The sequence below is a fragment of the Myxine glutinosa genome, chromosome 1 (assembly GCF_964187855.1).
Source record: "Myxine glutinosa chromosome 1, kmMyxGlut1.1, whole genome shotgun sequence".
In the NCBI taxonomy this organism is placed as follows: Eukaryota; Metazoa; Chordata; class Myxini; order Myxiniformes; family Myxinidae; genus Myxine; species Myxine glutinosa.
The window spans coordinates 13990126-14017247 of NC_136261.1; the positions used below are offsets into that span (position 1 = coordinate 13990126).

The 27122-nt window shown below is 42.3% G+C and overlaps 1 protein-coding gene across 5 annotated transcripts in view; it reads right to left on the reverse strand.

Annotated features, from left to right (window-relative positions):
- LOC137421399 (uncharacterized) overlaps positions 1-27122 on the reverse strand; it is a 65973-nt gene that overhangs the window by 30275 nt on the left and 8576 nt on the right. For 4 of the 5 annotated variants that reach the window (XM_078782939.1, XM_078782897.1, XM_078782991.1 and 1 more), the window contains exons 2-3: positions 10875-10931; positions 9205-9258 (exon numbers count right to left, since the gene is read on the reverse strand). In XM_078782939.1, coding sequence (XP_078639065.1) covers positions 9205-9258; positions 10875-10931 — 111 coding nt within the window. Of the gene's footprint in view, positions 1-9204; positions 9259-10874; positions 10932-27122 lie in introns of those variants that run through there. The other variant, XM_078782865.1, reaches the window with a different exon arrangement.

Consider the following 27122-nt stretch of genomic DNA (forward strand, 5'->3'; position numbering starts at 1 on the left):
GGACATCGGCGGTACTCCCGACCGCGTCTCAGTGGATCGCCTCATGCCAGCCCACCTCGACGTGGACCACCCACCGCCGGTGGCTCGGCCCCCGCGTTGTGGCTGCCCCCCCTGCGGGCGGACCCCCGGCACCGCCCAGGGCCGCCGGCACGCCGCCCCCCGGTCCTGCACCCATCCCGGGTGCAGCCGGAGGCATCCCAGCTGGCATCCCTGCACCCCGCCAGCCGCCAGAGGGCGCTTCGGCCGGGTCATCCGTTTGCCCCGCAAACGGGCCCTCCAGGTGCGCGGGAATTCTGGGGGGGTGCGTGTGGCGGACACGAAAGCTCACTGGCGTGATGGCATCATTCCACGCACCAAGTGGGCGGCGGCTACGCCCAAGGGGTAGGCGTGGCCGCGGGATATACACCGGGCGCGCAGCCCGGAGCGCTCGAGTGCTACAGTGGAGTTCTTGTAATAAAGACTCTTTGAACTTACCGCGTTGTCTGCTTCCTCCTTGCTATACAAGTAGCGCGCGTAGCACCGCGCTTCAGTCTTATATAGCCCCATCAAGCAGAGTAAACGACCCTCTTGGCGCTTTACATTATCATGCGAACGCACACACACCGCGCACACATACACAAACATACACACACACACACACAGACACACCTTCACTCTTGCCCTATTCCTCTCCCTCCCCATTCAAAACCCACAGATGTGTACTCCCCCTCCTCCTCCCCTCCCTCCCCCGCACATGTCCACAGACATACTCTCGATCTCTGTCCCATCTCAAACCAAAGGGAAAACAGGACTTAGACTTTGAAAGACTTGTGAAACAGATAGGTTTTGAGGGAGGTTTTAAAGGCAGGAAGAGAGTCAACATGTCGAACAGAGGAAGGCAAGTCATTCCAGAGCAGAGGTGCAGCAAAGGAAAAGGATTTCTCGCCAAACGACTTGGTGCTGGTGCGCGGCGGCTCGAAGGTCATAGAGTCGTCGCTTGAACGAAGCCGTTGCCGAGGTTCATAGAGAGTGAGCAAATCGGAGAGATAGTGAGGTCCCGTTCCACACAATGATTTATAACATAGTGTGCAAATTTTGTATTGCACACGAGCAAAGACAGGCAGCCAGTGTAAAGATTCAAGAAGCAGAGTAACATGGTCAGACTTCTTCGCCTTGAATAAACTTGTAAACTGAATAATAATTATTTTTTTTTAGTAATTAATCGAATAGTTAAATAATTAATCGATTAATTGATTAATCGATAAATCAATAAATCAAAAATATCCTTGATAGCCACATCACTTGGTCACTCATGTCCAAATATTAGCTTCCGAGCTCAAAAGGTGCCTGATATTGGCCAAATGAGAAAGAAAATAAATAAATGATTAATAATGAAAATAAATAAATAATAATCATTAAAAAATTAAATTATTAATCAATTCGGTCATAGAACACATAAACAAACCAGCATCATTTCATCAGAATCTGCAACAAAAACAAAAAAATTTTTTAGTCATTAATCGAATAATTAAATAATTAATCGATTAATTAATAAATCAAAAATAGCATTTGCAGCCAAATCACCTGGTCATTGGCATGTCCAAATATCAGCTTCCTAACTCAAAAGGTGCCTGAGCTGATGGTCAGAAGAGAAAGGAAATTTGATTAATTAAATAAGTACTTAATTAATCGCTAATAATTAAATAACTCCTCAATTAATTGATTAATCAAAAAACAAAAAATACAGTTTTTGGTAAAAGATTTGCTCACCACTGTGCCGAAATTTCAGCTTCCTAGCTCAAAGGATGGCTGAGATATCGCCCGGACAAACAAGAAAACAAGAAAGAAAACAAGTACACATACATTCAAAGTACACCGCCCCATGCCAAATAATTAAATATGCTGCAGCGCGGCATTGCCGGGGCGCCTCCGGCGCCCGGCAATACCGCAGTGCAGCTCATTGGGGCTGCATTGGGAGGGAGAGGTGTACACTAATTGATTGATTAATTGTATAATTAAAATCAATAAAAGATTATCACAAAATATTTTCATAATCAATTGGCTAATCGCATAAATAAACCACTAGTGCTTCATCTGAAGATGTATCTTTTAGAAATTTAATTAAATAAGTCATTTATAAAAAATTAAATAATGAATTGATTACTCAATAAATAATTAATCGATTAATCAATAAATAATTAATAGATGAAATGATTAATCAATAAATCAAAAATATCCTTGATAGCCACATCACTTGGTCACTCATGTCCAAATATTAGCTTCCCAGCTCAAAAGGTGCCTGAGATATTGGACAAATGAGAAAGAAAATAAATAAATGATTAATAATGAAAATAAATAAATAATAATCATAAAAAAATTAAATTATTAATCAATTTGGTCAGAGAACACATAAACTACCACTATTTCATCAGAATCTGTAACTTAAAAAAAAAAATTTTTTTGGTCATTAATCGAATAATTAAATAATTAATCGATTAATTGATTAATTAATAAATCAAAAATATCCGTTGCAGCCAAATCACCTGGTCATTGGCATGTCCAAATATCAGCTTCCTAACTCAAAAGCATCACTTGGTCACTGTCATGTCCAAATATTAGCTTCCCAGCTCAAAACGTGCCTGATATATTGGCCAAATGAGAAAGAAAATAAATAAATGATTAATAATGAAAATAAATAAATAAATCATTAAAAAATTAAATTATGAATCAATTCGGTCACAGAACACATAAACCACCACCATTTCATCAGAATCTGTAACTGAAAAAAAAAGTTTTTGTTTTTTTTAGTAATTTTTTTTTTTTTTTTTTTTTTTTTTTTTTTTTTTTTTTTTTTTTTTTTTTTTTTTTTTTGTATACAATATCGAGGCTCGTGAAAGAGCGAACATTAATCACATGAACACACAGAAAGACAAACCGACACATAAAACATATAACATAGGGAGCGGTAGACAAGATGGGGAGAGAGGGGGAAGGACACAAACACAACATTTGAGAGCAGGGACCGAGAGACATGGAGACATCGAGAGATCTGAGAGAGGGCGAGGGCTTTGGGGGGGGGGGCGTGGGAAGGGGGCAGTGGGAGAGGTATAAAACATATGGACACTGCCAGGACTTCCAGGAAAGAAGTTGGAATTTCAAACAAGGTGGATCTGGGGTGAATTAGCGGGGGTAGAAAAGATCAAGGTTTTGGATGGGGGAAGATAAGAGATGGTGGTGAACAGCTGTTTTAAAGACCTGGAGGGAGGAGTGGGATTGAAGGGAGTGAGGGAGTTTGTTCCAGAGGCGGGAGAAAAGAGGAATGAAAGAGTGAAGGTGAGCGGAGAGCCGAGATTTCGGCAGTTTAACCATCAGAGGGTTGCTGGCAGATCTTGTGCGACCTGTAGGAATATTTGGGGGACAGAGCACAGAGAGAGCTGGGGGTGCAAGGCCGGAGAGGAGTCGGTAGAAGACAGAAAGACCACCTACCTGCCTGCGGTGAGTGAGTGAAAGGCCCTCAGAGATAGCTTCATCGCGGGAGATTCCAATAATTCTGAAAGCTTTGGTTTCAACAGCGTGAAGCCGAGCTAGGTGTGAGGCAGGAGCACCGGCCCATAGGGGAGAACAGTATTCCATTGAGCTGCGGATGAAAGCCTTGTATGTGGTGAGGAGCTCAGGTGTGCCGAGGAAGGACTTCGCACGACGCAGGATGCCCAGTCGGCGACTGGCTTTGGAGGCCAGCTTGGAAATGTGGTTTTCCCAAGAAAGATCATGGCAGATAGTGAGACCCAAAATCTTGAGCGACAGAACTTCTTGGAGAGGATTGTTGAGAAAGTAGATGGGAGGGTTGTCCAGTCGATCTTTTCGGAGAGACATAGTAAGAGTGTGAGATTTGTCAGGATTGAAAGACATGTTCCACTTGTTTGACCAGTCTGTGATTTTGTCCAGGTCTTCAGAGAGTGAGGAGGCAGCAGACTGCCGATCTGAGGGAAGAGGAATGGAGCGGCAGAGAGTGGAGTCATCAGCAAAGAGATAGAGAGGATTTTCGAGAGAGTCAGAGAGATCATTGATGAAGACCAGAAAAAGCACGGGGCCCAGAACACTGCCTTGGGGAACTCCAGCCTGAACAGGAAGAGGAGATGAGAGAAACCCATTCAGGGCCACACGTTGACGACGACTAGAGAGGAAGTCCGCCAGCCAAGCCATTAATCAAATAATTAAATAATGAATCGATTAATTGATTAATTGATTAATCAATAAATAAAAAATATCCTTGATAGCCACATCACTTGGTCACTCATGTCCAAATATTAGCTTCCAAGCTCAAAAGGTGCCTGAGATATTGGCCAAATGTGAAAGAAAATAAATAAATGATTAATAATGAAAATAAATAAATAATAATCATAAAAAATTAAATTATTAATCAATTCGGTCAGAGAACACATAAACCACCACCATTTCATCACATTCTGTAACTAAAGAAAAAAAATATTTTGTCATTAATGGAATAATTAAATAATTAATCGATTAATTGATTAATTGATTAATTAATAAATCAAAAATAGCCTTTGCAGCCAAATCACCTGGTCATTGACATGTCCAAATATCAGCTTCCTAACTCAAAAGGTGCCTGAGTTAATGGTCAGAAGAGAAAGGAAATGTGATTAATTAAATAAGTACTTAATTAATCGCTAATAATTAAATAACTCCTCAATTATTTGATTAATCAAAAAACAAAAAATACCGTTTTTGACAAAGGACTTGCTCACTACTGTGCCGAAATTTCAGCTTCCTAGCTCAAAGGATGGCTGAGATATCGCCCGGACAAACAAACAAGAAAGCAAGAAAACAAGAAAACAAACAAGTACAGATACATTCAAAGTCCACCGCCCCGGTGCCAAATAATTAAATATTCGACAGCGCGGCATTGCCGGGGCGCCTGTGGCGCCCGGCAATACCGCAGTGGAGCTCATAGAGGCTGCATTGGGAGGGAGAGGTGTGCACTAATTGATTGATTAATTGTATAATTAAAATCAATAAAAGTATCACAAAATATTTTCTTAATCAATTGGCTAATAGCATAACGAAACCAATAGTGCTTCATCCAAAGATGTATCTTTTAGAAATTTAATTAAATAAGTCATTAATAAAAAAATAATTAATTAATTGATTACTCAATAAATAATTAATCGATTAATCAATAAATAATTAAGCGATTAAATGATTAATCAAGAAATCAAAAATATCCTTGATCGCCACATCACTTGGTCACTGTCATGTCCAAATATTAGCTTCCCAGCTCAAAAGGTGCCTGAGATATTGGCCAAATGAGAAAGAAAATAAATAAATGATTAATAATGAAAATAAATAAATAATCATCATTAAAAAATTCAATCATTAATCAATTCGGTCACAGAACACAGAAACTACCAATATTTCATCAGAATCTGTAACTGAATTTTTTTTTTAAAGTAATTAATCGAATAATTAAATAATTAATCGATTAATTGATTAATTGATTAATCAATAAATCAAAAATATCCTTGATAGCCACATCACTTGGTCACTCATGTCCAAATATTAGCTTCCGAGCTCAAAAGGTGCCTGAGATATTGGCCAAATGAGAAAGAAAATAAATAAATGATTAATAATGAAAATAAATAAATAATAATCATAAAAAAATTAAATTATTAATCAATTCGGTCAGAGAACACACAAACCACCATCATTTCATCAGAATCTGTAACTTTAAAAAAAAAAAATTTTTTTGTCATTAATCGAATAATTAAATAATTAATCGATTAATTGATTAATTAATAAATCAAAAATAGCCTTTGCAGCCAAATCACTTGGTCATTGGCATGTCCATTTTTCAGCTTCCTAACTCAAAAGGTGCCTGAGTTAATGGTACGAAGAGAAAGGAAATTTAATTCATTAAATAAGTACTTAATTAATCGCTAATAATTAAACAACTCCTCAATTATTTGATTAATCAAAAAACAAAAAATACCGTTTTTGACAAAGGACTTGCTCACTACTGTGCCGAAATTTCAGCTTCCTAGCTCAAAGGATGGCTGAGATATCGCCCAGACAAACAAACAAGAAAGCAAGAAAACAAGAAAACAAACAAGTACAGATACATTCAAAGTCCACCGCCCCGGTGCCAAATAATTAAATATTCGACAGCGCGGCATTGCCGGGGCGCCTCTGGCGCCCGGCAATACCGCAGTGGAGCTCATAGAGGCTGCATTGGGAGGGAGAGGTGTGCACTAATTGATTGATTAATTGTATAATTAAAATCAATAAAAGTATCACAAAATATTTTCATAATCAATTGGCTAATAGCATAACGAAACCACTAGTGCTTCATCCAAAGATGTATCTTTTAGAAATTTAATTAAATAAGTCATTAATAAAAAAATAATTAATTAATTGATTACTCAATAAATAATTAATCGATTAATCAATAAATAATTAAGCGATTAAACGATTAATCAATAAATCAAAAATATCCTTGATCGCCACATCACTTGGTCACTGTCATGTCCAAATATTAGCTTCCCAGCTCAAAAGGTGCCTGAGATATTGGCCAAATGAGAAAGAAAATAAATAAATGATTAATAATGAAAATAAATAAATAATCATCATTAAAAAATTCAATCATTAATCAATTCGGTCACAGAACACATAAACCACCACCATTTCATCAGAATCTGTAACTGAATTTTTTTTAAAGTAATTAATCGAATAATTAAATAATTAATCGATTAATTGATTAATTGATTAATCAATAAATCAAAAATATCCTTGATAGCCACATCACTTGGTCACTCATGTCCAAATATTAGCTTCCGAGCTCAAAAGGTGCCTGAGATATTGGCCAAATGAGAAAGAAAATAAATAAATGATTGATAATGAAAATAAATAAATAATGATCATAAAAAAATTAAATTATTAATCAATTCGGTCAGAGAACACACAAACCACCATCATTTCATCAGAATCTGTAACTTTAAAAAAAAAAAATTTTTTTGTCATTAATCGAATAATTAAATAATTAATCGATTAATTGATTAATTAATAAATCAAAAATAGCCTTTGCAGCCAAATCACTTGGTCATTGGCATGTCCATTTTTCAGCTTCCTAACTCAAAAGGTGCCTGAGTTAATGGTACGAAGAGAAAGGAAATTTAATTCATTAAATAAGTACTTAATTGATCGCTAATAATTAAACAACTCCTCAATTAATTGATTAATCAAAAAACAAAAAATACCGTTTTTGACAGAGGACTTGCTCACTACTGTGCCAAAATTTCAGCTTCCTAGCTCAAAGGATGGCTGAGATATCGCCCGGACAAACAAACAAGAAAGCAAGAAAACAAGCAAGAAAACAACCAAGAAAACAAACAAGTACACATACATTCAAAGTACACCGCCCCCATGCCAAATAATTAAATATCCTACAGCGCGGCATTGCCGGGGTGCCTCTGTCGCCCTGCAATACCGCAGTGCAGCTCATAGAGGCTGCATTGGGAGGGAGAGATGTACATCTAATTGATTGATTAATTGTATAATTAAAATCAATAAAAGATTATCACAAAATATTTTCTTAATCAATTGGCTAATACCATAACTAAACTACTAGTGCTTCATCCAAAGATGTATCTTTTAGAAATTTAATCAAATAAGTCATTAATAAAAAAATAAATAATTAATTGATTAATCAAGAAGTAATTCATCGATTAATCAATAAATAATGAATCGATGAAATGATTAATCAATTAATCAAAAATATCCTTGATAGCCACGTCACTTGGTCACTGTCATGTCCAAATATTAGCTTCCCAGCTCAAAAGGTGCCTGAGATATTGGCCAAATGAGAAGGAAAATAAATAAATGATTAATAATGAAAATAAATAAATAATAATCATTAAAAAATTAAATTATCAATCAATTCGGTCACAGAACACATAAACCACCACAATTTCATCAGAATCTGTAACTGGGGGGGAAAAATTTTTTTTAGTAATTAATCGAATAATTAAATAATTAATCGATACATTGATTAATTGATTAATCAATAAATCAAAAATATCCTTGATAGCCACATCACCTGGTCACTCATGTCCAAATATTAGCTTCCCAGCTCAAAAGGTGCCTGAGATATTGGCCAAATGAGAAAGAAAATAAATAAATGATTAATAATGAAAATAAATAAATAATAATCATAAAAAATTTAAATTATTAATCAATTCGGTCAGAGAACACATAAACCACCACCATTTCATCAGAATCTGTAACTTTAAAAAAAAAAATTTTTTTGTCATTAATCAAATAATTACATAATTAATCGATTAATTGATTAATTAATAAATCAAAAATATCCTTTGCAGCTAAATCACCTGGTCATTGGCATGTCCAAATATCAGCTTCCTAACTCAAAAGGTGCCTGAGTTAATGGTCAGAAGAGAAAGGAAATTTGATTAATTAAATAAGTACTTAATTAATCGCTAATAATTAAATAACTCCTCAATTTATTGATTAATCAAAAAAAAAAAATACCGTTTTTGACAAAGGACTTGCTCACTATTGTGCCGAAATTTCAGCTTCCTAGCTTAAAGGATGGCTGAGATATCGTCCGGACAAACAAACAAGAAAGCAAGAAAGCAAGAAAGCAAGAAAGAAAACAAGAAACCAAGAAACCAGAGTGAAAACTGAGTACTCTCTTTCAGCGTGCGTCACTGCCGAGCCCCCTTTGGTGCCCGGCAATGACGATTTGCAATGCCTGGAGATGGCATAGGAAAGGTGCGGTGTACAACAAACAAACAAACAAACAACCAGAGTGAAAAGTGAGTACTCCCTTTCAGCGTGCATCACTGCCGTGCCCCCTTCGGTGCCCGGCAATGACGATTTGCAATGCCTGGAGATGGCATAGGAAAGGTGCGGTGTACAACAAACAACCTACTCACGATCTCCCCACAAAGCTACATTAACCAAACTTCTGAAGTGCAAATTGCCATGCAATCTGCTTTCCCTCCTCCCCTCCCCTCCTGACCATCAAATATACCCACTCCCTCTCCCCCAACAAAATATCATGGCAAAAGCACAGCATTGAGAAGCAGTGCTGTTGAATACATTCAGCAATACCATATAATGTCCACAAAGTGATTCACAAAACAATATAGGCAACAAAATAAATTTAAAGAGCGAGTTCAAAACTGTCATCACCTTTTTGATCCAAAGCTTCCAGTGCTTCAGGTTCAACCTTCATAATGCGAAGTTCTGCAAACACATCTCATTAGAGACTCGGAATAAAGTTTGTGTTCCTATAAAATCCTATTAACAACTTCAGTCTACAATTCATCTTTCCCATATAGTCCATGGGCCAGACAGAAAATCGGTACCAAATTTGGGGCAAAACTTAAGTGGTATTAAAATGTTTGTGGGGTCAGTATGAACAAATTAATATATGATAACCTTTCCACAGGAGTAGCTTCGTCCATTTATTTTCCATCTTAACATTTTGGCCAATTGGCGCTTTTTAGTAATTAAGCAAAGTCATATATCATGAAAATATTCCATTAAAAGCCATCCATAATAAGTTAATAATATTTCCAGCTAACAGAATATTTCCAAGAGTCACTGATTATGGTTATTTTACCATAATATAGGCTAGCCTCGATATATCACAATGGACGGGGTCCATGAAAATGGTCCACACTAAGTGAATAGCAATATATAGGGACATTTTATATGCTAATAATAAGGAAATGGGCAATTTGGGATCCATTGAATAAAAGTGAAATATCCAATATAGTGATATATTGAATAGTGATATATTGAGGTTAGCCTGTAATCATATATTTACTTCCAGATTTTCTACAAATATTGTAAGGATGTAGATGTTAAGTTGTTTTCAGGCAGTAAACTGAATTGGGTTGGATGTGAAAGACAAGTATAAGCCTTTGTTTATTTCAGATATTTATTTCAGGTTTATAAGGTCAACTGTGTCCATCAGTACGGGTTCCAGCCCCAGTAATTAATCAGTCCTACCCTGTCACCATGGACGTCATATGTATCCACTCAGTGTCTGGTCCCTGGGGTTACCATGGCAACACTCCTGATTGATACATGATAATAGTACACTGCTCACTCTGCACACTGTTCTGGTGTACATACTCCACTGCTGTATAAAAATCTCAAAAATCTCTATTATTGGCACCTCCCATGATGAGGGCAAAGCCAAAGGACCATTTTTATCACTTCGCAGACCGGTCATCTGTGACTTCTCTTCTTTAAACCACCTCTCCGTCCAGTCTAGCTTCCTCTTCTCTTCCTCTCTCTCCGCCATCTGACACTTTCCCGTGCCTCGAGGACACACAAACTCATATTAAACCCTCCTGGTGAAACTACCAAAAATCCAGGCATACCACGCATCTCAACTGTTTTGATCCTTTTTTCTCTCATTTGTGCCATTGCATTCCAGAGGCGGTTCAATCACACTCCTTCCAGGGCTTCAGGCCAGCAGTGCAATAACATCTTGCGTCATATCACCACCTACCCTTACTCGTGATGTATTCTACCCCCATTAACTCGACCTAACCCAATGTTATTACTTGCAGGTTACTGCGTTTCCTCCCAAACCACTCTTTTCCTTTATTATCTTGCTGGCTGTGCCCCATTGTAGGCCCACTACCCCTCTGCCAATTTAACCTAGCTCTTCCATAAGCCTCACTCTTGGATAATAATAATAAAAAAATCCATACACAGGCTTTTTGTCTCCAATTTAAATAACACTGACAATGCTTTTTTTTTTTTTTTAATGAGCTTACGTCTTCAGTTTTGAAAATAAAAATTTTACCTTCGGCATGAATTGGAATCTTTCATGAAAAACTTACCCTTTGAATCTTCAAACTGAAAACCTTCAGATTCAATCTTCACTTTACGCTGCAGATCTGCAAAACATGGCTCTGCAAAATTAAAGTTGAAATACAAAATAACTGCACAAATTAAAAATAAATAAGTTTTGGCACATCTCATGGGAATTGAGGAAGTTAGGAGTGGAGGAATGGTTGATCAGAGTAGTGATGGCGATGTACAAAAGAGCGCGCACAGCTGTAAGGACGAAGGACGGGAACAGTGGTGAGTTTGAGGTGAAGGTGGGAGTGCATCAGGGGTCGGTACTAAGTCCACTACTATTTGTAGCTGTGATGGAGGTGCTGGCTCAGAATGTAAAGGAGGGTTTACCATGGGAGTTGTTGTATGCAGATGATCTGGTGTTGATTGCGGAAAGTATGGATGGATTGAAGGAAAAGATGAATAAGTGGAAGGAATGTATGGAGCCAAAGGTCTGAAGGTGAATATCGGAAAGACGAAGGTGATGGCAAGTGGTAAAGCATGTGGTGAGGTGGAAAGAACTGGGAAGTGGCCCTGTGCTGTGTGTAGGAAGGGTGTCGGAGTGAACTCCATTCAGTGTACAATGTGCGCTGAGTGGGTTCATCAAAAATGTAGTGGTCTGAGAGGGTCATTAACCAGTGTGGCAGCTACATTCAAATGTAAGGTGTGCACAGAGGGAGCTGCAGATGGAGGAAATGTTGAGTTGGATCTTGGAGACGGCGTGAAGCTGGAAGGTGTGAAAACATTTTGCTACCTCGGAGACATGCTGAATGGAGAAGGTGGATCAGACTCGGCAACGGTTGCTCGAGTGAGATGTGCATGGAAGAAGTTTCGGGAATTGAGTGGCGTGCTGATGATGAGGGGAGTGTCGTTGAAGCTGAAAGGAAAGGTGTATGCTGCATGTGTGAGAAGTGTTATGATTTATGGGAGCGAGACATGGGTAATGAACGTAGAGCAGCAACAAAGGTTGGAAAGGGTGGAAATGCGAATGGTTCGACGGATGTGCGGAGTATCGTTGAGAGAGAGGAAGACAAATGACGAATTGCGAAAGATGATGGGAATAGAGCCTGTGATTGATGCTGTGAAGAGGAACAGGTTGAGATGGTTTGGTCATGTGTTGAGGAAGGATGAAAGTGACTGGTTGAGAAGAGTGATGGAAATGAATGTAGAAGGAAGTGGAGGACGGGGAAGACCGAGAAAGACTTGGCTAAAGATGGTGGAAGAAGAAATGCGGGTAAGGGGGTTAACAAGGAGAGATGCAGAAAATAGGGCAAAATGGAGAAGATTGTCATGGCGACCGCAAGGCTAACCCCCGTTCTAGCAGGGAAAATGGCCTTTAAAATGCATGTTGTTGTTGTTGTTGTTGGCACATTTCACCTTTGATACACAATGCCACCTGCAATTTACTTTTGTGAAAATGCAAATAAACTTGTTTTTCAGCGTAAGTGATCTTTTTATTCTCCAGACTGACTGCAAAGGAGAACTCATCATTCTAATCAAAAACAATTTGAATGCAAGAAGCCATTTGGCCATCGTGTCTGTGCTACACAAGTTTCATGTCCGTTTTACTTTTATGTCAGACCTGTTAACACAGCTTTTGGAAATTAAGGTTAAAAAGGCCTTTTTTCATTGATTACCAATAAAATAATTTACACTTGTGATTACCAATAAAATCAGTGTACATTTTGTGTGCCAGTAAAATTTGGCATCTCAAAAGCAGTTATCACGAGCACTTTTGTAAATTCATTCTCCGATTAGCTTAATGCTTCCAATTCCTCGACTCCATTTGTGTTGCTCCCAATCTTAGAATATACAAATGCATTCTGCAAGCAGATAAATAGTCAATTAAATAAAGAATGAATGAGTAGTATGAACTCTTTATTTATACATGGTATAGGCTCCTCCCCTTTCCCAGCTGAGGCAGTGATGTGCCACCGGTGCAGTCCAAGCTCCCCGCTCCTCTCCTGGCCGAGGGATAGACGTGCCACCAGACAAATATTTTCCGGATATTTTCATTTAAGGACAAGACATTTAGGCGACACGCTAATCAGTATCATGCCCTCGATTACTCCAATTAGCAACCCGAGCGGTGGTTACTCGGAAGCAGGCACATTTTGTGTTGGGCCCTAATCACCCAAACCTAATCTATGCTTTAACTGATGAACTAGCCAATATAATTTGCGATCTCAAATCACTCTTTTTCTTTTTTTGCATACAAAATCGAGGCCCATGTGAGAGCGAACACTTAAAACACAAAAACATAAACAGAGACACATAAAACATATTGTTACGGTACGCGGTTAAAGATGTTATATTTGCCGAGCGGAGGCTCCGCGACCGAACAGTTATTCCCCGACTAACCCGATTCAACCCCAAACGTTGGCCGTATCGCACCGCAGCTGCTCAATATGGAAAACTCTAAAGCGAGCGAATGCAAAGAGGAAGAAGACGTACAGAAGAGTAACTGGGTTTATTATTTACACATATAAGCAAGAAGAAAGCAGTCACGTTAATTTACAGGCACATGAGACGCAGGTGACACAGTGAAATCTTTAGCTTATACAAGCTTAATTACCTACCCAGGACAGAACAAACAAAGACGACTCACACGGGGAATGATGACAGGAATTGGCTGGAAGGAGAGGAAAGTCCACTGGGTCCGGCAGCACGATCCGCACGTTGGGCAGCCGCCGTTCCTTCGCGGCCCTGCTCCGAACTGCCGTCCAGGCCCCTAAGCGGCTGGCGAGCGTTGTTGTTGCTGCTGCTGCTGTAGACGCTGCCGCTCGCGAGCAAGGTGACGAATAGCAGGCTTGGTGCTTCCTTGGATGATCTCTGCTTGTTGGACTTCACAACTCAGCTCTTTCTTGGACCCTCTCTCTTCTCAGCTCATCTGCCTTGGACCTTTTTTGCGACTCTCTTAAAAGCTCCTCTCCTTTCTCAGCCCATCTCATGTCTCTCCCTCCTTGTCTCAACTGCTTGGACTCCCTCTCGTCTGCACTTGGGAACGCCCCGCCGGCGGGTTATATAGGCCCCGCCCCTCAACCTTTTCGAACCTCCCCCAAACGTTCTCTCTCCGCCCTCTCAAGCCAAACCCCTTGTTCATGGTTGGTCGAGTGGGGCTGGCTCACTCCTCCCCTCCCTGACGAGGTGGGGACCCGCCTTTCTTCACCAACCCTGCCTCGTGGTCAATGGCGGCAATTGGAGGGGATGTAATTGGCAATGGCGATCGAGGCCTGGCAATGACGAAAGGGGAAATGGAGGTTTTGGGAATGGGAATGAAGGGAATCTATCTCTTTCACTGGTGCAATGGAGTATTTCAATTAATGGGAGACACAGCCTTACCCTAAAACACATAATAAGATATAACTATCGAACAGGGGTATTCTATGATTGGCTGACGTGTATGCTTTTGGACGAATTATGGGACGCCCTTTTTACCTTTATACAACTCTGGAGGCAGGAGGGGCCATATCCAACAATGTTCATCACCATCTCCAATATAATACAACACAATCAAAAAAAATGCAATCCTCATATCCGCAACAATATATAATAAAGGCAGAGGAAGACAAAAGAGGGTGAGAGAGAGAGGGGAGCACACGAGCACAACAGTAGAGAACAGGGACATCGGCAGATCTGTGGAAGGGAGAGGGATGGGGGGATACATGGTATAAAACAAATGGACACTACTAGGACTTTCAGGAAAGACTTCGGTATTTGAAAAAGTTGGATTTGGGGTGTATTAACAGGGGTAGAAAAGATCAAGGTTTTGGATGGGGGAAGATAAGAGATGTGGTGAACAGCTGTTTTGAAGACCAGGAGGGAGGAGTGAGATTGAAGAGAGTGTGGCAGTTTGTTCCAGAGGCGGGAGAAAAAAACGAACGAAAGAGTGAAGGTGAGCAGAGAGTCTTTATTTGGGCAGTTTCACCAGGGTTGCTGGCAGATCTTGTGTGACCTGCAGAAATATGTTTGGGAGACAGAGGTGGGGGAGCAAGGCCGGAGAGGAGTTGGTAGAAGACAGAAAGACTACCAACCTGCCTGCGATGAGAGAGCGAAAAGTCCTCAGAATCAACTTCATCGCGGGAGATTCCAATGATTCTGAAAGCTTTGGTTTCTGCAGCGTGAAGCCGAGCTAGGTGTGAGGCAGGTGCACCAGCCCAGAGGGGAGAGCAGTATTCCATCAAGTTGTGGATGAAAACTTTGTTTGTGGTGAAAAGCTCAGGTGTGCCAAGAAAGGACTTTGCACGATGGAGGATGCCCAGTCGGCGACTGGCTTTGGAGGCCAGCTTGGAAATGTGGTTTTGTGACAATATGGCAGATAGTGAGACCCAAAAGCTTGAGTGACAGAACTTCTTGGAGAGGATTGTTCAGAAGGTGGATGGTAGGGTTGTCCAGTCGGTCTTTTCGGAGAGACATAGTGAGAGTGTGAGATTTGTCAGGATTGAAAGACATGTTCCACTTGTTTGACCAGTCTGATTTTGTCCAGGTCTGCAGATAGTGAGGAGGCGGCAGACTGCTGATCTGAGGGATGAGGTATGGAGTGGCAGAGAGTGGAGTCATCAGCAAACAGGTAGAGAGGATTTTCCAGAGAGTCGGGGAGATCAGAAATGAAGACCTAAAAAAGCATAGGGCCCAGGACACTGCCTTGAGGAACTCCAGCCTGGACAGGAAGGGGAGATGAGAGAAAACCATTTCGGGCCACACGTTGACTGCGACCGAAGAGGAAGTCTGCAAGCCATGCGTGGAGATTTCTATGGATACCATAAGAGGAGAGTTTGGTCGAGCAGGGCGGGGCGCGAGACCGTATCGAAGGCACGAGATATGTCAAGGGAGAGGGCTCTGATTTCCTGTTTAGCGTTGAGGACCTCCATCCATTGTTGAGACAGCAGAAGCAGCATGTCCAGAGTCGAGTGATCTGGTCTGAATCCAAATTGATGATCAGAGATCAAGCCATTGGAGAAGAGGAAGGATTTAATATCGGAAGCAATGATGGATTCCATGACCTTGCTGATGATTGGGAGCAGGCTGATTGGTCTGTAGTTGCACGGATCAGTTCGGATTGTGGAGTTCAATGGTTGTTGGTCAGGTCCAGCCACACCTCCCTCCCTGACTCCCCGGCTCAGCCACTGTCCGCAACGAGTTTAAAATTTCCCCATTGACTTCCAAATCAACAGGGCAGGAATTGATTAAACAACCCGAAAACATAAAATTTGTCCATAAAGAAAAGAATATTTATCAAATAACCACCACATAATTTTCACAGTTTTGCAGGTTTGCAGGCAGGGTGGCGCCTTGTGCTGACGGGGTACACTGAAGCTCACCCACAGCTCTGCCCATCAGGTCTTAGAGCATCTCTACCCCCCCAACTCACACCACCCTCTTAATAGTCCAGGCAAAATAAGGTTTCACTTGGAACAAATTGCAACAGAAATTATTTCACCACAATGCATTTCTACAAGGTCCCCAGAACAACATACTAAAAGTCCCAAGCAATCCCAACATGGGAAATATGTCTAATTTGTATAATCCAATATGGCCGCCAATCTGCAATATTTCTCTCATATAACGAATGATGCTCTGTCTATTGGTGACAGATACACGAGTTTCATTCCAAAATCACCATACTATGCTTATATAAAGATGTTCAGCGAGTGAAAATTGCTGTAGTGATTGCTGTAGGTATACAAAATGCTGGAACATCCAACTCAAACGATTAAACAGTTTTGTCATCCTCCTCTGTCATCATTCCACGTATGCAAAATTTGCATTTATGTTTATTTAAATTATACAATGGACTACAAAATGTAAATGTTTCATGATATTTGTTATATTATATCACCTTTATCTGTCAATATTGTTGAAACTAGGGCATGCCCGTACTATATCTATATCTAAAATTATATCCCCCCCCCCTCTATTTACATGAAATGGTTTGGTCCAAAGCGAACGGCTTGCGAGTACGGTGACAATCCCCCCCCTCTATTTACATGAAATGGTTTGGTCCAAAGCAAACGGCTTGCGAGTGCGGTGACAATCCCCCCCCCCCCCCCTCTATTTACATGAAATGGTTTGGTCCAAAGCGAACGGCTTGCGGAGTTTGGTAAAGAAATCGCCATCGCGTGCACAAAGGCGCAGGAAAGCGAAAGAATCGCAAATTAGTTTTAATTAGTTTTAAAACATAGTTTAACGCCCGAGCGAGTTTAACGCAATCGCAAATCGCATCGCAAAGCGAAAGAATCGCAAATTAGTTTTAATTAGTTTTAAAACATAGTTTAACGCCAACATAGCGCCAACATAGTTTGCCGACGGGAAATAAATGAATACGCTCTCAAATGTGCCATCCGAGGCAGAGTCTGTTCGCCACGTTCGGCACACGTGATAGCTCGCTGCTCTCTGATTGGTTGAATCGTTTTTTGGACATAGCTCGGTAACTACTTCTGCGATTAATTTAAAACCTTGAAAAGGCACATCCTCGGTTCCCCAGCAATATACCTGGCAAGTTTCAAGTATATCGGACCCGTGGTTGTCGAGAAACAGCGGTCACAGACAAACATACATACAAACATACAAACATACACACAGAGATTAGTGGAATTATAGATAGACTAGGGCATGCCCGTACGTGGGTGCAATGCCCGTACGTGGGTACGTGGGTACGTGGGTGCGAGTACGGTGACAATCCCCCCCCCCTCTATTTACATGAAATGGTTTGGTTCATGAAATGTTTTGGTCCATTCGCAACGCCAAAGCGAACGGCGAACGCTTTACATGAAATGGTTTGGTCCATGAAATGTTTTGGTCCATTCGCAACGCCAAAGCGAACGGCGAACGGCTTGCGAGTACAGTGACAATCCCCCCCCCCCCCCCTCTATTTACATGAAATGGTTTTAATTAGTTTTAAAACATAGTTTAACGCCAACATAGCGGCAACATAGTTTGCCAACGTGAAATAAATGAATACGCTCTCAAATGTGCCGTCCGAGGCAGAGTGTGTTCGCCACGTTCGGCACACGCGATAGCTCGCTGCTCTCTGATTGGTTGAATCGTTTTTTGGACATAGCTCGGTAAGTAATTGTCCGATTAATATGAAACCTTGAAAAGGCACATCCTCGGGTCCCCAGCAATATACCTGGCAAGTTTCAAGTATATCGGACCGGTAGTTGTCGAGAAACAGCGGTCGCATACACACACACACACAGACAGAGATTAGTGGAATTATAGATAGATGAAGATCAAATAGCTGTATGTTGAAATATGTTGAAAAAGTCAAAACTTTACATGGGGTGTACTTACTTTTTCACGTGACTGTACATCACTGCCGAGCAAATTCTTTGATTGCTTCATGTTCCAAATCCTGTTCTTTCTTGAAGTTTGCTTTGGTTCTGGTATCAGGAACAAGTCATGTGCGTCCATTTCAGCATGGTGAATAAAGACGAGTAAGTCCGTGTCATCTCCCACCAGGAATAAGAAGGATGAGTAAGTCCGTGTCATCTCCCACCAGGACAGTGTCTGTTGTTCGTGCAGGGGCGACAGCTGTTTGAACAATTAACAAATCGGCATTTTGCTTCGCATGAAATGTATTGCACCCAGCTGTCTCCAGTTTGTCACTCAGATAAGAAATGAAGCGCTGTTTGTTCCTCGCATTGTTCAATAAATCCTCTTTTCTGGATTGAATCACCATTTCACCCGCAAAGTGAACTGTCACACCAGTACAGGCTCCTGTTCTTCTCATGTGTGTGGCATCTTTCGTTGATGGGTCATCATTGTAGCCATCAAAGACAACAGTAGCATCAGCATATTTCTGTACAACATAGTTGGTGTATAGATCACACACATAATCAAAGGTAGAACCTCTTGGCCAGGGTAGTCTGTGAAGTAGAGCACCACCATCAAGGATGTACTGGACATTTTCAGTAGGTTCTCGTTGTTTCTCTGGGATGATTTTCCAGGTAGAATCAGAAAGAGTTGCCTTATTGGCCTGCAGTGGAAGGGAGGAAGATTCGAACAATGCAGGAGGGTGACTACAGAGTTCATACTTGAACAGTGATGGAACATCTTCACAGCGTTCAGCGACAGTTATCAGCCTCTGGAATATCAGCTGTGGATCCACCTTCACAGATTCGTCTTTGATTTTGACAGTTGATCTTGTACTGAGTGTCTTTGCTTGATCAGCTTTTCGGAAGACAAACTCATCGACAGATTTCCCAACCATTGACGCTAGAATCCGTTCACCAACGTCTCTTGTTCTTTCAACATTGACTCCTTCCTGAGCTGTCATGCCATTTGCAATGTTGAGCAGTGTACTGTTATTAACAAATGGGTTTCTCTTTTCAAGATAACTGATAAGGTCAAGGGTGTCGCTGACATCTCTAGCTTGTCTTGCTGATGATATGTCCTTGTGTTGGTCACTGGTTTCATGTGACACACCACTGAGCTTTTGCATGGCATCATTGATGTTTGCACACGCTGGCAAAGATAGGACCCACACCATGCGCTGGGTTTCTGTCATCCCCTTTCCTCTTGTAAGTCCCCCACTTGTCTTAACACTTCTCATGAGCACTTGTTCAATATAATGAGATCGGTCGACAATCCTGACCAATATCTGTCGCTGCGTCTCACCACATGGTATCCCTGCTCAAATTTCTGGTAGACTTCTGGGTGTGTCTCTGGCAGATTTAACATCATTTGAAGATAGATATATGCAGACTTTGCATATAGTGTGTCCAGATGCTGCAAAGTATGGTAACATTTCACGTACCGATTGGAGATGCATTTTCCAATTGCCTGTGCGTTCAGTTTTGAGAAACCTCTGTAGAATGTCTACAACAACAACAACAACAACAACAACATGCATTTTAAGGCCATTTTCCCTGCAAGAGCGGGGGTTAGCCTTGCGGTCCCCATGACAATCTTCTCCATTTTGCCCTATTTTCTGCATCTCTTCTTGTTAACCCCCTTGCCCGCATGTCTTCTTCCACTGTCTTTAGCCAAGTCTTTCTCGGTCTTCCCCGTCCTCTACTTCCTTCAACATTTATTTCGATCACTCTTCTCAACCAGTCACTTTCATCCTTCCTCAACACATGACCAAACCATCTCAACCTGTTCCTCTTCACAGCATCAATCACAGGCTCTATTCCCATCATCTTTCGCAATTCATCATTTGTCTTCCTCTCTCTCAGCGACACTCCGCACATCCACCGAACCATTCGCAATTCCACCCTTTCCAGCCTTCGTTGCTGCTCTACATTCATGACCCATGTCTCGCTCCCGCTAATCATAACACTTCTCACACATGCAGCATACACTTTTCCCTTCAGCTTCAACGACACTCCCCTCCTCATCAGCACGCCACTCAGTTCCCAAAACTTCTTCCATGCACATCTCACTCGAGCAACCGTTGCCGAGTCTGATCTACCCTCTCCATTCAGCATGTCTCCGAGATAGCAAAATGTTTTCACACCTTCCAGCTTCACGCCGTCTCCAAGATCCAACTCAACATTTCCTCCATCTGCAGCTCCCTCTATGCACACCTTACATTTGAATGTACCTGCCACACTGGTTAATGACCCTCTCAGACCACTACATTTTTGATGAACCCACTCAGCGCACATTGTACATTGAATTGAGTTCACTCCGACACCCTTCCTACACACAGCACATGGCCACTTCCCAGTTCTTTCCACCTCACCACATGCTTTACCACTTGCCATCACCTTCGTCTTTCCTATATTCACCTTCAGACCTTTTGTCTCCATACTTTCCTTCCACTTGTTCATCTTTTCCTTCAGTCCATCCATACTTTCCGCAATCAACACCAGATCATCTGCATACAACAACTCCCACGGTAAACCCTCCATTACGTTCTGAGCCAGCACCTCCATCACAGCTACAAATAGTAGTGGTCTGAGTACCGACCCCTGATGCACTCCCACCTTCACCTCAAACTCACCACTGTTCCCGTCCTTCGTCCTTATAGCAGTGCGCGTTCTATTGTACTTTGCCATCACAACTCTGATCAACCATTCCTCCACTTCTAACTTCCTCAAGGCCCATGTCAATACTTCGCGTGGAACCCTATCGAATGCTTTCTCCAGATCAACAAACCCAAGAAACAACTTCTTCCTCTTCTCCATGTACTTCTCCTGCAACTGCCTCACAATAAAAAGCGCGTCTGTCGTTCCTCTTCCTGGCATAAATCCAAACTGCATTTCGTCGATCTTCACCTTCTTCCTTATCCTCCTCTCCAACACCCTTTCCAATACCTTCATTCCATGCTCCAATAACTTTATCGCTCGGTACGAGCCACACTCCAGAGGGTCACCTTTGCCCTTGTATAGAGGGACAAGGGTACTCAGTTCCCAATCCACTGGAATGCGGCCTTCTTTCACCACCAGATTACAGATCTCTGTCATTCTCTTCACACCCCAACTTCCTGCTGCCTTCAACATATCTCCCACAATTCCCGTCGGCCCTCCCGCTTTCTACTCTTCATTGCTTTTATCGCTTCCTCAACTTCCTTCTCAGTTATCTTCTCTGCCGGTCCTAAAACTGGGTTACTCTCTATGTTGCCATCCCATTCATTCTCTGTATTCAACAGCATTTCCATATATCTTTTCCATCTTCCTTTAATTCCATCTGGGTCCACAACGATTTGTCCCACTTCATCCTTCAAGCAACCCACCCCCATCACATCACACCTTTCTTTCGCTATCTGCTTTGCAATCCTGAATACCGCTCTCTGACCCTCTTCCGAATCCAAGCGTTCTCCGAACATTTTCCTGCATGTCTCCTGCGCCTTTGCTACGTCTTTCTTTGCAGCCTTCTTGGCTGCCTTATAACTTTCATGCTCTGCTTTTTCTGCTCCCGTACCCTTCACCTTCTGCCACTCCTTGAACTTCTTCCTCTTCTCGTCAATCCTCTTTCCAACTTCATCATCCCACCACCATGTTTCCGAGTGCCTCCGTGGCCCTTTTGTCCATCCACATACCTCACCAACGGCTCCCAACAGACTATCTTTCATTGACATCCAACCCCTTTCAAGCTCAACCACATCATCCTCGACCCGACTCAGCCTCTCTTTTAATTCCTCCCTTACTGTCACCTCTTTCAACCTCCACACCTTCATTCTCGGTTGGTACTTCACCCGCCGAGCTCTCCTCGCACCTTTCACCCTTATGTCGCAGACAACCAAGTGGTGCTGTGAAACAGCCTCCTCCCCCGGGATCACCTTTGTGTCCCGGAGGTGCCCCCTATCTCGCCTACGCACCATCAGGTAGTCAACGGTTGTTGTCGACCCACCTGACGTGTATGTAACAAGCTTATTATCCCCTTTCTGGAAATGAGTATTACAAATCAACAAATCAGCTCCATCAGCAAACTCCAAAATCCTTTCACCTTCTCCATTTCTCACACCATATCCGTAACCCCCATGAACTCCCTCAAAACCGTCCATACTCCTTCCCACATGTCCATTTAGGTCTCCTCCTACCACAACAACTTCCTGTCTGTCTATTTTTTGTAGAATGTCTACCATTTCCATATATTGTACCCAGAGTTCTGCAGTCTGCATTGTGGTCATTATATCCTTCTTTTCCTTCAGTTTGCTTTGAATTCTGGTCCAGACATCTGCCAAACACACGTTTTCTACAGATGTTGTAGAGGAAACTGCATTGTCATATACTTCTGCTGCTATGGTCAAGTCGGTTGTGTCAGAATGTTGTTCGACATCATCACCTGTCATCACTTCATCAGGGTCCTCTACTTTCATTTTGGATGGCACTGGTACATTGTATGCGCTGGACAGAAGGATGGTGTTCAGTGCAGCATCTACTAGCATGTGACCATGGACTGCTCTGGACACAGCCTTGCCAGTCAACATGTGGCTCACGGTGTTACTAGCGTACACAACCACAAGGACTTCTTCCAATCCGGAACCCGCCATCAGATGCCCGATGCTACCCAGGAAACTCATTTCCATGTGAAACCCTCCCAGTTTGAGGACCATTCGCCAGAGATGACTGTCAACTAGTTGAGATCGAACAATTGACAATTCTTTCCAATACAAGGGTTGATCGAATGTGAGGACAGGAGTAACACCATGTCGCATGGCCTGAGCTGACACAAACCTTCGTGTGGAATAGATACAATTTGGATCACCAGGATTGAGATCAATCATTGGAAGGAATATCACAGAAGACTGTCCTGGATATTGGCCAAGATGGACCTTTTTTTTTTTTTTTTTTTTTTTTTTTTTTTTTTTTTTTTTTTTTTTTTTTTTTTGTATACAATATCGAGGCTCGTGAAAGAGCGAACATTAATCACATGAACACACAGAAAGACAAACCGACACATAAAACATATAACATAGGGAGCGGTAGACAAGATGGGGAGAGAGGGGGAAGGACACAAACACAACATTTGAGAGCAGGGACCGAGAGACATGGAGACATCGAGAGATCTGAGAGAGGGCGAGGGCTTTGGGGGGGGGGGGGCGTGGGAAGGGGGCAGTGGGAGAGGTATAAAACATATGGACACTGCCAGGACTTCCAGGAAAGAAGTTGGAATTTCAAACAAGGTGGATCTGGGGTGAATTAGCGGGGGTAGAAAAGATCAAGGTTTTGGATGGGGGAAGATAAGAGATGGTGGTGAACAGCTGTTTTAAAGACCTGGAGGGAGGAGTGGGATTGAAGGGAGTGAGGGAGTTTGTTCCAGAGGCGGGAGAAAAGAGGAATGAAAGAGTGAAGGTGAGCGGAGAGCCGAGATTTCGGCAGTTTAACCATCAGAGGGTTGCTGGCAGATCTTGTGCGACCTGTAGGAATATTTGGGGGACAGAGCACAGAGAGAGCTGGGGGTGCAAGGCCGGAGAGGAGTCGGTAGAAGACAGAAAGACCACCTACCTGCCTGCGGTGAGTGAGTGAAAGGCCCTCAGAGATAGCTTCATCGCGGGAGATTCCAATAATTCTGAAAGCTTTGGTTTCAACAGCGTGAAGCCGAGCTAGGTGTGAGGCAGGAGCACCGGCCCATAGGGGAGAACAGTATTCCATTGAGCTGCGGATGAAAGCCTTGTATGTGGTGAGGAGCTCAGGTGTGCCGAGGAAGGACTTCGCACGACGGAGGATGCCCAGTCGGCGACTGGCTTTGGAGGCCAGCTTGGAAATGTGGTTTTCCCAAGAAAGATCATGGCAGATAGTGAGACCCAAAATCTTGAGCGACAGAACTTCTTGGAGAGGATTGTTGAGAAAGTAGATGGGAGGGTTGTCCAGTCGATCTTTTCGGAGAGACATAGTAAGAGTGTGAGATTTGTCAGGATTGAAAGACATGTTCCACTTGTTTGACCAGTCTGTGATTTTGTCCAGGTCTTCAGAGAGTGAGGAGGCAGCAGACTGCCGATCTGAGGGAAGAGGAATGGAGCGGCAGAGAGTGGAGTCATCAGCAAAGAGATAGAGAGGATTTTCGAGAGAGTCAGAGAGATCATTGATGAAGACCAGAAAAAGCACGGGGCCCAGAACACTGCCTTGGGGAACTCCAGCCTGAACAGGAAGAGGAGATGAGAGAAACCCATTCAGGGCCACACGTTGACGACGACTAGAGAGGAAGTCCGCCAGCCATGCGTGGAGATTTCCATGGATACCAAAGGAGGAGAGTTTGGTGAGCAGAGCGGGGTGCCAGACCGTGTCGAAGGCACGTGATATGTCGAGGGAGACAGCTCTAATTTCCTGTTTGGCATTGAGGACCTCCATCCATTGTTGAGACAGCAGAAGCAGCATGTCCAGAGTAGAGTGACCTGGTCTGAAACCAAATTGATGATCAGAGATCAAGCCATTGGAGAAGAGGAAAGATTTCATATCAGAAGCAATGATGGATTCCATGACTTTGCTGATAATTGGGAGAAGGCTGATTGGTCTGTAGTTGCTAGGATCTGTTTTTGCACCTTTTTTGTGCAAAGCGGTGATGTTGGCTGATTTCCAAGCAGATGGCAGTTGACCTTGAGCAAAAAAATTTGCATCATACCAGACCATGCTGGTCTTGGAGAGCGAAGAAATAGGGAGGTTTTCCATAGAATGTCAAGTTGAGATGTCGGATCATCCGCTGCCGTGTGTACAAGTGGCAGATAGGTGAGTGGTGGCATGATTGCAGGGATACGGAAGTACTCAATGTTTATACGGCCAACTGCAGCAATGTCCGAAGCTGTAACAGACACTTTGGGGACAGGTCTTGAGGTCTTTATTTGTGGTGTAACAGTAGCTATGATGCCCATGCCATGAAATGTCCCGGTGCCATCTAGTGTTGCTACATTATGGTCAACATTGTCCGCAATATACTGAATGCATTGTTCTTGAGTAAAGAGTGTTAGAGTTAGAGTGTTATAATTAGAGTATTTATTTATTATTTATTAGAGTATAATTATAATTATAATTAGAGTGTTAGAATTATTATTTCATTGCTATTACTAACTTCTATAATTGCAGATTGGCGGCCATATTGGATTATGCAAATTAGACATATTTCCCATGTTGGGATTGCTTGGGACTTTTAGTATGTTGTTCTGGGGACCTTGTAGAAATGCATTGTGGCAAAAAAAATTCTGTTGCAATTTGTTCCAAGTTGGGTGAAAAAATGGGCTAGATTGCCTGGATCATAATGCTTTTAGTCCCCACCTCAAACCGTGACAGCATTAGCCCCACCCAACTCAGCTACCGGCCAAGTCCATGCATGGGGCAAACCACCCTGATCTTACCCAGATTGGTAGCATGTGGTCTTCATGGCAGCGTTTTTCTGCCTTTACTTCTGCCGACGGCCAGTCGCATCGCTTTGAAGAACATTTAAGACAGATTCCAAAGGGTTAAACCAATTAAAAAGTGTCAAGGGAATGCAGTTTTAGACACGTAGGGAGAGAAGACGACAGCTTCTTCTCTTCTTACATATATGGACACATATTCCACATCAACATAAAATTACCTCACACTTATTCTAACCAGGCACTTAAGGAAATTACTATCACTATATTGTGCAAAGATACCTCCTCGAAGGCATTCCCACAACACTACCCCCTCACCCAGCGAAGCATGGAGGCAGGATGAGGGACAGGCAAGCAGGCACGATGACCAGGGAGGTAGAACGATGAACGGGCGAGCAGGAACGCCGATCTTCTGGTGGTTATTAATAAATTCTGTTAAAGTCGATTTGTGCTGCAGAAAATCACACCATCTGATCAAAGTTTGCTCGGCCTCATTAGATGGGCAACTTGGTCGCCTATCGGCATACAGCTCGGGTGGCTCAGCGGTTCCAGTGGGTATGGTAGTGGAGATTAAAAGGTCGCGATCGGATCTGGAGTCGTTGACTCACCTGACCTCTGCGGTGGTTCTAACACGCCAGATTACAACTGGACAACCGGAACGGATCAGCTGACCGTAACATATATATTTGGTGTTCATTTCTACTGCGTCGTTCTGTTGATATGTCAAAACGCCTTGTTATGAAATGTGCACCGGTCAGGTCTCTCTTGCTGGTCGTAAAATCCTTAGGCGGGCAGTGAAAGGTGGAACAAGAACCTCCAGGTTCCGAGGTACCGTTGTGACAAGTTAATCGCTCTCGTTGGTTGTAATCTCCTGAAGTGGATATCAAAGGAGATTACAACCAACGAGAAAGATGAACTCGTAGCCTCTCTCGTCAACTCTCTTTCTTATGAACATTCTCTTGTGACATATTTTGCACTTGTTAGGCCATCCTCCAGTGTGAACTTGATGAAAACACTGAAAAGCATTTCGATGCAAACATTCCTTCATGCAAACTGTCTACTTTCGGGCCTCTCTCGTTGGTTGTAATCTTACACAAGCACCTCAGAGGGTTTACAGTATCTGTCTTCTTTTAGGATTACATTTCGAGGATAAAGTTGTTTTGTTTTCGATTTGAAATTTTAGATGTTCTTTATCTTATATTTGCTCCAACAGCTTTTTTAAGGATCATCACTGAACCTTAGACAGCTTCCAATTCTACTTCATTTGTTGTGAAATAAAAAGAAAATTGTATACATAGTCGAGGCTTCTGGAAGAATAAACTGATCATGACATAACAGAAAAAACAAACGCAAAACACACATGCAAGGAGTGGACAAGTTGGACAGGGATGGAAACAGATGGGAACTACAAGGAAGGAAAACTGGAAAATTGGAAGGAGCAGGGATTTGGATGGGAATAACAAGGGTAGAAAAGCTCCTGGTTTTGGATTGGTTGTGATCGGAGATGGTGAAC